The following is a 12,826-nucleotide window of genomic DNA, read 5'->3' on the forward strand; positions in this document are numbered from 1 at the left end:
GATCACAGCACTTCTCCCCAGTCTGATTCACTTTAGTGATTATTCATATTGAGATGACACGTTTGTTTCCCTGCAAGAACAAATCTTACCTTCTGGCTTTCAAACGATGTAGAATATTGGCCGGGCACGGTGGCTCATGCCTGTAATCGTAGCACTTTGGGAGGCTAGGGCAGGTGGATCACCTGAGTTCAGGAGTTCAAGACCAGCCTGGACAACACGGTGAAATCCTGTCTCTACTAAAAAATGCAAGAATAAATAAAAAGTAAAAAATAAGCTGGGCATAGTGACATATACCTGTAGTCCCAGCTATTCAGGAGTCTGAGGCAGAATTGCTTGAACCCAGGAGGCAGAGGTTGCAGTGAGCCGAGGCTGTGCTACTGCACTCCAGCCCAGGCGACAGAGCAAGACTCCATCTCTTAAAAAAGAAAAACAAAAAACCTATACTATCTTTTCCAGTACAGATAAACAAATGGTAATGCCAAGACCGTCAGCATTTTCCAAGACAGGACAGGAGACGGGATATATATGTTTGTCCCAGTCTGTCTTAAAATCCCAATCTTACCTTAGGCTGGTGGGGACTTTAATTAAAATTAGAATGTGAACATTTTTATCACGAAGCTATCACAGTATCTCAGTTCCACTTGAATGTTGTTGTTATGTAAGTGAAATTCTCCTATTTTCTAAAATATCCATTCTGTACGGAGGTATGTGTTTCTGCTTGTGTAGGGATGACTTATTTTTTATTATGTTTTCTGAAATGAGAAACAGAATTAGGGAAACAGGTATTCTTAGTCTTTACTCTCTAGTGGTATTGGTTAGTTTTAGGCTCAGAGATCCTGGTCATGTCTTTCCTGTTTCTAGGGACAAATACAGTGGTGGAGCTGATACACACCTTTGTAGAACTGTCTCTACTCACCCTACAGTGATGTCAAAAATGTTGCTTCCAACAGAGCTTGACACGGCCATGTCCCCTAACCCCTTCCGGGCCACTATGACACTGGTGATGAGATCAGGGATGGAGGTTCCAGCAGCCAAGATGGTCAGGCCCATAATCTCTTCACTGATGCCAATCGTCTCTCCAACCTAAATGTCAGGACAGAAATAAACATCTCGGTGTTCCAAGTTACAAAATCATAAAAACCACAAAGATTTCAATGCAACCTCCTTTAAATGCATTTCTATACTGTGCTATGCAAAGTGCGGATATGATAAAGATGAATAAGCCACAATCATTACTAATAGAGTTTATACTCTTATGATATTCAGATCCAAGTCATCAGGAATGTTCACGTGAGAATTAAACAGATAATCTCAAATAGAAAAGACTTCTAGAGGGCTAGGCTGCAGCTTTATTTGGTGCTTTCTAAGGCTGAGTCAGAGAAGCTGCAAGATGAGAGGTAGAAAAGCCAATTTGCCATGGAATCCAGGGGCAGCACCTGGCAGGGGCAGCAAGAACAAAACTTATCACCAAAACCAAGGACTGACACCCAGGGTCTACATTTTCCTTTTGCATCTCCTAGTGTCTGGAACCCATTCTTAAACACGCGAACTCTATCATTTCCACTGGAAACTTGATTCTGGATGTTTTGGGGTTTTGGTAACACACGGCAAAGCAGCTGTGGAGAAGCAAAAGCCAGAAAATCAGAGGACCTGGATCCAATATCTGGCTCTGGCATGTGTTAATTTCTTGACATTTTGCTTACTGTGAAGTCTTTTGAGTCTCACTTTCTCATCTGTAAACTGGGGATAATAATACCTACCATACCAGGTGCCTGTGAAAATTTGTGACAGGCCCTTTGTAAATAATACATTATTATTAAAAAGCAAGGAGAGAGCAGCTATGACTTTTTTCTCTTTTTGGTCTTTGTCTTTGCCTTTTAAGACTGATGAGTTCTTTTTTGGAAGGTTGGTCTAGCCTCAGGTGGAAATTCCTCCATTCTCTTAAGCAAATTCTTTGTCTTCTTGCGACTTTTTAGAAATGTTTTTTTTTTTTTTTTTAAGTAATGGGGTCTTGCTCTGTTGCCCAGGCTGGAGTGCAGTAGCACAGTCATAGCTCACTGCAGCCTCAACCTCCTGGGCTCAAGCGATCTTCCAATCTCAGCCTCCGGAGTAGCTGGGACCACAGGTGAGCACCACCACACCTTGCTAATTTTTTTTTAAGAGATGGGTCTTACTATGTTGCCCAGACTGGTCCTGAACTCCTGGCCTTGAGATCCTCCTGCCTTTACCTCCCAAAGTGCTGGGATTGTAAGTGTGAGTCACTGCCTGGTCTCTTGGAAATTTAAAAACCTATACATGTTTTGCCGGAGTTGGTGAAGTGTGGTTCTGAAAACCTTCAAGATAATGCTTTCCATTTGGTTTCCAATAGGTTACCTGATGATGTCCGGCAGTTTTTGAAAAAATGACAGGGCTAAAATAGCATATAAGGATAAAGGCTTTTAGGGAATAATATCACTCATTTCTAAATCCTTTTTAAAAATTCTTATTTTTATAAGAAATAGCATGGTTTCTACTGGCTTAAAAGCATATTTTAGTTTTGATGCTCATGCCTTTTCCAGAGCCTGGTGAGCTGCACTAGCTTACCCCGTCCACACAGTGCACAGAGTCACTGCTCCCCATTTGAAAGTAAGCTCCATGTATGCAGGATCCTTGCCCTGGTCACTGTGATCTCCATAACTGACAGAACATAACCTAGTACATGGCAGATTCTCCATACCGATATGCTGAGTAAGCAAATCAATCTGCATACACAGGTGACTTCACTAGCCTGTTTTTGTGCTGATTCTCCTAGAAAATGTTCAGTAAGAGTTTTGTAGAGGAGCACACTATTTGAGCAAAATACTCTCCTTGATGTCAATTTTGTGTTAGATTTGGAGTGAAGCATTGTCAAAGACTGCAAAGATGCTGACTAAACAATTGTCACCATCAGCAAGTTCTAATCTATTTAAAACATTCTTAATAGTTTAAATTCTCCAAGAGTATTCTAAAGCAGTGACTGTTTGAAAAATCATTTAGCTGGGTGGTGGCATCCACCATAGTCCAAAATCATTTAGCTGGGTGCAGTGGCATCCACTGTAGTCCCAGCTATTTGGGACTGAGGCACAAGGATCACTAGAGACCTGGACATTTGAGACCAGACTGGGCAATATAGCAAAACCTTGTCCCCAGAATATAAACAAAATAGTTCATATTTGGAGTTTTCCTATACAGGAAAACATAGGAATTGAAGAGAATAAAAAAGGTGATGTGTTTAAGAGCACTGGCTTGGGAGATGATCGTGCTGAGTGCAAATCCTAGCCTGCCCCTCTTAGCGCAAGGTAGACAACTTTCCTGAGTCTTGGATTTTCCCATCTGTAAAATGAAGATAATAGCCACTCAGAATTGTTGATGACTGTACGTGATGATGCAAATAAAGTAAATAGCAGTGTTCGGCATACAGTAAAAGTTCAAGAAAACCCAGAATTGATTTTATTATTAATTTTTTTCTTTTGTTGAGAGGAATTTTGTTCAGTTGCCCAGGCTCGAGTGCAGTGGCACGATCTCAGCTCACTAAAACCTCCGCCTCCCAGGTTCAAGCAATTCTCCTGCCTCAGCTTCCTGAGTAGCTGGGATTACAGGTGCCTGCCATCACATCTGGCTGATTTTTGTATTTTTAGTAGGATGGGGGTTTCAGTTGGCCAGGCTGGTCTTGAACTCCTGACTCTCGTGATCTGCCTGCCTCAGCCTCCCGAAGTGCTGGGATGACAGGTGTGAGCCACCGCACCCAGCCAAAAAACAAAATTTTATAACGCAGACATTACTCCTCTCCCTCTCTAATTTATCAGACTGTCAGGTGTCTGGCAGCAGGGACAGAAGTGGACTTACTGGGGTCAATTCACATCACAGAAAACTGCAGGAGAGTTTTCATTAGACATCAAACCCCTGGTGAATCTGTGGCTCTAGAAACACTTCTGTGGAAGGGGAACTAGCCTTTATAAGCTTGTTTTGAGTACATTTCACTGAAGTTAACTTTTGTCAAATCAGTAAAGATGATGGGTGCGTGGATGGGACAGTACTCTGAAAAATCAGGGTGCATCAGAGAAGTTTAGAGCTATAAATAGAACATCAGCAGTCTTTTGGGGGAAATTCCCTCATCTTCTTAAAAACAGCAAATGATGAGGCCACTCAGAGATTAGACTCCATGCTGCTCCCAATATTCCATGATACAGTTCTGTGCCTTGATTTAAGGAGGATCTGAAAGAATGTTATATGAGCTAAATGAAATACAAGATCTTACTTAACTCTTAAAATTAACTCTTAATATTAGATGCAGGATTAACTTTAACCACAGATTTGCATCACCTATTAAATTCATTAAAGTACAAAAACAATATACAACAACAAACCCCGAAAACTAAAGGACGAGAAAAGAAAAAAAGCTAAGGGCAAATTGAGTTAACGTGTTGTAGGTGAAGGGCATGTATTTTTGCCAAACAGTAGCCAAATAATTTATCAAATAGCATTTATGATTGATACAGGCATTGATAAAAGAATTAAACACTAAATTGTATAACTGCTAATGGATTTTATAGTTCAGAAATACAAACAACAGAATTAGAGCTAGACTTCTTGGAACAGAATCTGCTATTTTGTTCAGCTGTCTTGGTGTTTTGAAAGACAAAAAAGCATTTCTACAGGAGAAAGAAAAGAGAAAGTTCTCTTCCATCATTGAAAAGTAAGGCTTCTGTTTATACCTTTAATTCATCTTGGCTTTTTAAAATTACTGTTTCAGGCATAGAATTTGTATTCCTTTTCTTTTTTTTTTTGAGATGGAGTCTCGCTCTCTCACCAGGCTGGAGTGTAGTGATGCAATCCTGACTCACTGCAACCTCCGCCCCCTGGGTTCAAGAGATTCTCCTGCCTCAGCCTCCTAAGCAGCTGGGACTACAGGCACGTGGCACCACACCCAGATAATTTTTGTATTTTTGTTAGAGATGGGGTTTCACCATGTTGACCAGGATGGTCGCGGTCTCTTGACCTCTGAACCATCTGCCTTGGCCTCCCAAAGTGCTGGGATTACAGGCATGAGCCACTGTACCTGACTTTATATTCCTTTTCATTGAAAGAATGAAAAGAAAACAAGACTGTAATTAAGGTAATCATTAAAAAGAAAATAAAAAGATGGAATCTTTTTTTTTCCAAGATGATGTTTTCTAGGATGGCTGAAAAGAAATAGCTGGAAAATAGCATATCCCAGCAAGTTAGAAAAACACCATTTTTTCTTTATTAGTAAATGAGGAAATAAAATATCATTAAGAAAAGCTATTATATGTTATAAATGGTAAACAATCCTTTCAGCCTGGACATCTGGAGGTTGAGAAGCAGCCCACCTTCCGCTGTGATTTCTGCCAGGTGTTGGTAGTGAATGTCTGTCAATGAATGTAGAAATTAATGACTCCAGGGAACAGAGAACTTGCTCAGGGAACTAATGGTTTTTGGAAATATCCAGGAAGAGTAATCTGAAGTTAAATGTCAGTAGAATAACTGATACAACACAAAATTATTGTAGAAATAAGATAGTATATCAGCCAACATTTTCTGTGTATTTTGCTAGTAACATGCATTTTTTAAAAAACCAAGGTATGCTCTACATATAATAACACTTATTCATCTTTAAAAAATATTGTACAGTTCTGCATGCAATTTTTTTTTCTCTATTTCTATTTGAGACAGGGTCTCGCTCTGTCACCCATGCTGTAATGCAGTGGTGTGATCTCAGCTCCCATTGCAGCCTCCACCTCCCGGCTCAAGTGATCCTCCACACTTCAAGCTCCTGAGTAGCTGGGACTACAGGCCTGTGCCACCATGGCTAGCTAATTTTTTTGTATTTTTGTAGAGACAGGGTTTTGCCATGTTGCCCAGTCCGATCCTGAACTTCTGGGGTCAAGGGATCTGCCTGCCTGAGCCTCCCAAAGTGCTGGGACTGCAGGCATGAGCTACCGCAACCAGCCTGCCAGTTTTTACAAATGTATGTAGCCATGTTTCTCCACACCCTCATCAACACGTGCTACTGTTTTTTTTTGTGTGTGTGTGTGTCTTTTTTTTTTTTTTAATAGCCAGCCTATAAAAAAAAAGGTTGTGAAGTGATACCTTGTAATTAGTTTTAAACAAGCTTACTGAGATATAATTTACATACTTTAAAACTCAGCCATTTTAATGTATATAATTCAATGGTTTTTAGTGCATTCAGAGTTGTGCAGCCTTCATCATAATTTAGGTTTTGAACTTATTCATCATCCCCAAAAGAAACCCCATACCCACTAGCAGTCACTCCCCATTTCCCCCCCAACCTTCCCAATCCTAGGCAACTATTAACACTAACCTATTACATGCCTCTATAGGTTTGCCTATTCTGTACCTTTCATATAAATGAAATCATATGATACGTGTCCTTTTGTGACTGGCTTTTTTCACTTAGCATAACATTTTAGAGTATCATTCATGTGGTCTGTATCAGTACTTCATTTATTTTTACTGTGTAATAATATTCTTTCCTATGGATATACCACATTTTGCTTATCCATTCATCAGTTGATGGACATTTGGGTTGTTTTCATCTTTTGGTAATTATGAATAATGCTACTTTGGAAATTTGTGTACAAGTGAGGATGTATGTTTTCATTTCTCTTAAGTCTATTCCTAGGAGTGGAATTGCTGGATCATATGGTGACTCTATAATGTTTTGTGGAACTGCCAAACTATTTCTCAAAGTGGCTGCACTATTTTACATTCTTATCAGCAGTATGAAAGGATTCTAATTTCTATACATCCTCATCAACACTTGTTAGATTCTGTCTTTTTCATTATACCCATCCTAGTGGGTGTAAAGTGGTATCTTGTTATGGCTTTGATTTACACTTCTTTAATTAATAATGACGTTGAGCATATTTTCTTGTGCTTTTTAGCCATCTGCATATCTTTTTTGGTGAAATATCTGTTCAGATCTTTAGGATACTTGAAGATGCTTGCCTTCCTATTACGGAGCTTTAAGCTTATATCCTGGATACAAGTGCTTTATCAGATATATGTGATTTGCAAATATTTTCTTCCAGTCTGTAGTTTTTCTATTCCTTTTAAATGGTGTTTCTTGAAGGGCAAAAGTTTTTTTTTTTTTTTGAGACGGAGTTTCGCTCTTGTTACCCAGGCTGGAGTGCAATGGTGCGATCTCGGCTCACCGCAACCTCCGCCTCCTGGGTTCAAGCAATTCTCCTGCCTCAGCCTTCTGAGGAGCTGGGATTACAGGCATGCGCCACCATGCCCAGCTAAGTTTTGTATTTGTAGTAGAGACGGGGTTTCACTATGTTGACCAGGATGGTCTCGATCTCTTGACCTTGTGATCCACCCGCCTCGGCCTCCCAAAGTGCTGGGATTACAGGCTTGAGCCACCGCGCCCAGCCCGAAGGGCAAAAGTTTTAATTTTAATGACATCTAATTAATCAATTGTCTTGCTTTCATGGATCATGCTTTGGTATTACATCAAAGAACTCTTTGCCTGGCTTATGGTCATACAGATTTTTTTTTCACTCTTTTAAAAGTTTAATAGCTTTACCTCTTAAATTTAAAACTGTGATCCACTTTCAGTTAAATTTTGTGTAAAGTATGACGTAAGGATCTAAGTTTGTTTATTTTGGCATATGGAAATCCAATTATTCTAGCACCATTTGTTGAAAAGTCTATTCACATATGTTCTGAGCGTACATTTCCTGATTTAAAATTGCTATATTTTATTTATGTTAACAAGTATAATAATTTTAGGACTATATTAAACAAAGGATACAAGCGGGAAGTTTGGAATTTATGTAGTTTTTAACAGAGACTAAAAGCCTGATTTTTGGAGTTGCAGAGTCCTAGGTTAAAATCTCAGTTCTACCTATGTGATCTTGGGTAATCTTACCAGCTTTAAGCTTAACTTCTTTACCTGTAAACTGTGGATAAAAACAGTACCTCCTTTAAAGGCTCTGAATGTATATAAAGGGTTACTGTCAAGATTATAAAGACAAAGGGATATGAATTGCGGGATATGTAGTGCACACTCAGTTATCAATGATTACCACTATGTGACATGTGAAACCTTGAATCTTACTCTTCAGTCATGTTTTTCAATAGCAATTACTGAGAGTATATTCTTGTGATAGGCATTATGACTGGTATTGGGTTAAAAATAAAAATGAAACACATTATCACTTTTATAAAGTGAAGCCAAAGGAAAAGGCTATTTGGTCTCCAGATGCTTTCCTAAGACCCAGTCTTGAAAGGCTGGTTAGAACATGGAGTGAGTGGCTGCTCAAGATGAAGTAAGTACCAGGCAAAATGTTGACATTCCTCCCAGGCTTGGGTTGTCCTGGCTTCAGGACGCAGAGGCAAGAAGCAGTTCGACTTGTCTGCCTCCACATGGCTGTCCAGAGGCTATGCTGATTCAATTCCATGCTACAGGGAAAGGCCAGCCAGGAGACTAGGGAAAGTTAAGTGTATAAATTCCTTTAGTCCTAGAATGCCAACTCGTCTCTGTCATACCCAATACTGTTGTGGCAGTTTCGGAAACCAAACACAATGATTAAGCACTTGACAATCAGGACAGGAGAAAAACCAGGCAGATGCATGTCCCTATCAAATTCTTACCTGGTGTGCCCACCAGACCATCAAGTAAGAGAATACTGCAATCCAGCTAATGGCGCCAAAGAATGTGATGGGAAAAAACTTCCTTGATGACTGAAAGACAACCAAGAAGAGGTGAGAATGTCAGTGTTATTCATCGAGATGGATCTGGAAGTCCAAAGCTAAAACCACCATTGTAGCCATTTCTCTAGCGTTTCCTGCGTCTTAGGATTAGTGATCAAAAGGCCCTACTCCTGATCAAGCTGGGACAGTAAGATTCTCCCTTGGAAATGTGAAATTGATAGAACTGAATGATCGCAGTGCTGGTTCCTGAGATGGAAGTCTTGAAGAGAATGTCTGTTAGCTCCTGCTGCTAGACGTTTAGATTCCCTCTACTCTTGCCCTTTCTAAGGCCTGTTTTTTTTTTTTTTTGTTTTGTTTTTTTTCTGACCTTTCCTTCAATATTAACACCATATTCTCCCTCTTCCTTTTTCTTTCTTTTGCTCCAAAGTTTGTCAGAATCAGTTTCTACTGCTTGCAAACCATGAATCCTAACAATCCATAAGGCAGGAAACCTATGTGATTAATTCCATTGAACAAGAAATGGGAAGTATCAGCAGGTTTAAAGATAGATGGACTCATTTTACAGTTTCACGAATTGTCAAGAAAGCCACATAGAAGAAGCCACTACCACAGCTTTTATAGATTCTGGATGATGGCAAGTCTCCAGGACCCTAGAACCACACATGGACTAGAGTAGACAAAGGCAGAGATGCCCAATTGTACTGATTTCCACTGTGGTGGCAGATCAGACATTCCTCTTCAGAATGTTTTCTTTCCTGTTCACCACCCCAAAATACATAATGTTCGATTCTGCTTCTAGATGTAGACTTTATGCTATTTCAGGTATAAAGTGTGAACATTTTTAAAGTTTCCTAGAAATGGTAAAAAAATCAGACATTTGAAATGCAGTGTTTCCTACCCAGCCCCACTAAAGAGAAATCCAGGTTTGCATCCTAGTGGTGTTCTTTTGATGTCCTTTGTTGAAAAACTGGGGTCCTTTAAAAACACACTCAGACAGCACAATGCTGTCAGACAGCTTCTCACCTATTACTGCCAAACACTTTTTATTTCCAAGCTTTCTACATGGAGAAACAATCCCACATTTTGCTTTGATAATGCCATCCAATTTTATCCAGAGAAATGAATTTTAGAGTTGACTTGGATGAAAGCAATCTCAATTGTCTGAAAGGTTGACTTTGGGCAGCCACATAGAACATTTTCCGTCATGGCTTTTGAGAGCTTCATTAAAAGGAAAAGATAAACTCGTATATGGTAATCTTCTGAATATCAATAATAAGGAACACAGTCTCTATTGCTCCAAACTAGGCTTAGGTTTTATTTACTAAGTTCAATATATATTCTTTATGATCATTTGCATGGTTGTTAAATTTCATACCATCCCTTCCTTTCTTTAAATGACTACTGTTTAGTGGGGCCATTTGTTAGCTGGGATGGCTGAAAGGCCAAGCAGGCTTGATTAAATTGGGGACGGCACCAGGCCACAGCGAGCCAACACCTTACCCTCAAATGCTTTTTTCTGCCCCCTTTCCTTCTTAGAAGAAAAATACTGTGGACAAGGACTCAGATCCCTCCTGGTGACCTAAGTGCTGTAATGGGTAATGGAAGAAAAAAGTAATCATTTTTTTCAAAGTGGAATTGGAGACCTTCACTTCATTTTTCTTTTCTTTTTTTTTTTGAGACGGAGTTTCACTCTTGTTACCCAGGCTGGAGTGCAATGGCACCATCTCGGCTCACTGCAACCTCCGCCTCCTGGGTTCGGGCAATTCTCCTGCCTCAGCCTCCTGAGTAGCTGGGATTACAGGCACGCGCCACCACGCCCAGCTAATTTTTTGTATTTTTAGTAGAGACGGGGTTTCACCATGTTGACCAGGATGGTCTCGATCCCTTGACCTCGTGATTCACCCGCCTCGGCCTCCCAAAGTGCTGGGATTACAGGCTTGAGCCACTGCGCCCGGCTCTTTTTTTTCTTTTTCTTTTTTTTTCTTTTTGAGACACGGTTTCGCTCTTTTGCCCAGGGTGGAGTGCAGTGGTGTGATCGTGGCCCACTGCAACCTCTGCCTCCTGGGTTCAAGCCACTCTCCTGCCTCAGCATCCCAAGTAGCTGGGATTACAGATGCCTGCCACTATGCTTGGCTTTTTTTTTAAATATATATATATTTAGTAGAGCAAGGGTTTCACCATGTTAGCCAAGCTGGTTTCGAGATATGCCTACTTCAGTCTCCCAAAGTGCTAGGATTATAGGTGTGAGCCACTGTACCCAGCCATTAGATCTTCACTTTTGAAAGTAGTTTCCTAAAAAAAAAAAAAAAAAAAAAAATACAGTTTAAGTTCTGGGGTACATGTACAGAATATGCAGGTTTGTTGTATAGGCATACATGTGCCATGGTTTGCTGTATCCATCACCCTGTCATCTACATTAGGTATATCTCCTAATGCTATCCCTTCCCTAGCCCCCCACCCCCAATAGACTCCAGTGTGTGATGCTGCCCTCCCTGTGTCCATGAGTTCTCATTGTTCAACACCTGCCTGTGAGCGAGAACATGTGGTGTTTGATTTTCTGTTCTTGTGTCTGTTTGCTGAGAATGATGGTTTCCAGCTTTATCCATGTCCCTGCAAAGGACATGAACTCATCTTTTTTTATGGCTGCATAGTATTCCATGGTGTATATGTGCCACATTTTCTTTATCCAGTCTATCATTGATGGGCATTTGGGTTGGTTCCAAGTCTTTGCTATTGTGAACAGTGCTGCCATAAATTTACGTGCGCATGTGTCTTTACAGTAGAATAATTTATAATCCTTTGGGTATATACCCAGGTATAGGATTGCTGGGTCAAATGGTATTTCTGGTTCTAGATCCTTAAGGAATCACCACACTGTCTTCCACAATGGTTGAACTAATTTACACTCCCACCAACAGTGTAAAACTGTTCCTATTTCTCCACATCCTCTCCAGCATCTGTTGTCTCCTGACTTTTTAATGATCACTATTCTAACTGGTGTTAGGTGGTATCTCATTGTGGTTTTGATTTGCATTTCTCTAATGACCAGTAATGATGAGCTTTTTTTCCCATATGTTTCTCGGCTGCGTAAATGTCTCCTTTAGAGAAGTGTCTGTCCATATCCTTCACCCACTTTTTGATGGGGTTGTTTTTTCTTGTAAATTTGTTTAAGTTCCTTGTAGAATCTTGATTTTAGCCCTTTGCTGGATGAACAGATTGCAAAAGTTTTCTCCCATTCTGTAGGCTGCCTGTTCACTCTGGTGATAGTTTCTTTGGCTGTGCAGAAGCTCTTTAGTTTAATTAGATCCCATTTGTCTATTTTGGCTTTTGTTGCCATTGCTTTTGGTGTTTTAGTCATGAAGTCTCCGCCCATGCCTACGTCCTGAATGGTATTGCCTAGGTTTTCTTCTAGGGTTTTTATGGTTTTAGGTCTTACATTTAAGTCTTTAATCCATATTCAGTCAATTTTTGTATAAGGTGTAAGGAAGGGACCCAGTTTCATCTTTCTGCACATGGCTAGGCAGTTTTCCCAACACCATTTATTAAATAGGGAATCCTTTCCCCATTGTTTGTTTTTGTCAGGTTTCTCAAAGACCAGATGGTTACAGATGTGTGGCATTATTTTTGAGGCCTCTGTTCTGTTCCATTGTTCTATATCTCTGTTTTGGTATCAGTACCATGCTGTTTTGATTGTAGCCTTGTAGCACAGTTTGAAGTCAGGCAGCGTGATGCCTCCAGCTTTGTTCTTTTTGCTTAGGATTGTCTTGGCTATGTGGGCTCTTTTTTGGTTCCATATGAAATTTAAAGTAATTTTTTTCCAATTCTGTGAAGAAAGTCAATGGTAGCTTGATGGGTATAGCACTGAATCTATGAATTACTTTAGACAGTATGGCCATTTTCATGATATGGATTCTTCCTATGCATGAGTATGGAATGTTCTTCCATCTGTTTGTGTCCTCTCTTATTTCCTTGAGCAGTGATTTGTAGTTCTCCTTGAAGAGGTCCTTCACATGCCTTGTAAATTGTACTCCTAGGTATGTTACTCTCTTTGCAGCAATTGTGAATGGGAGCTCTCATGATGTGGCTCTGTTTGTCTGTTACTGGTGAT

The 12,826-nt window shown here is 40.1% G+C and overlaps 1 protein-coding gene across 2 annotated transcripts in view; it reads right to left on the minus strand.

The window, feature by feature from the left end:
- Positions 1–12,826, minus strand: part of SLC24A2 (solute carrier family 24 member 2) — a 306,778-nt gene that overhangs the window by 12,366 nt on the left and 281,586 nt on the right. For both annotated transcript variants that reach the window (XM_010338722.3, XM_010338723.3), the window contains 2 exons: positions 8,659–8,748; positions 917–1,083 (listed from right to left, as the gene is read on the minus strand). In XM_010338722.3, coding sequence (XP_010337024.1) covers positions 917–1,083; positions 8,659–8,748 — 257 coding nt within the window. The remainder of the gene's footprint in view (positions 1–916; positions 1,084–8,658; positions 8,749–12,826) is intronic.

The sequence above is a fragment of the Saimiri boliviensis genome, chromosome 2 (assembly GCF_048565385.1).
Source record: "Saimiri boliviensis isolate mSaiBol1 chromosome 2, mSaiBol1.pri, whole genome shotgun sequence".
Lineage (NCBI taxonomy): Eukaryota > Metazoa > Chordata > Mammalia > Primates > Cebidae > Saimiri > Saimiri boliviensis.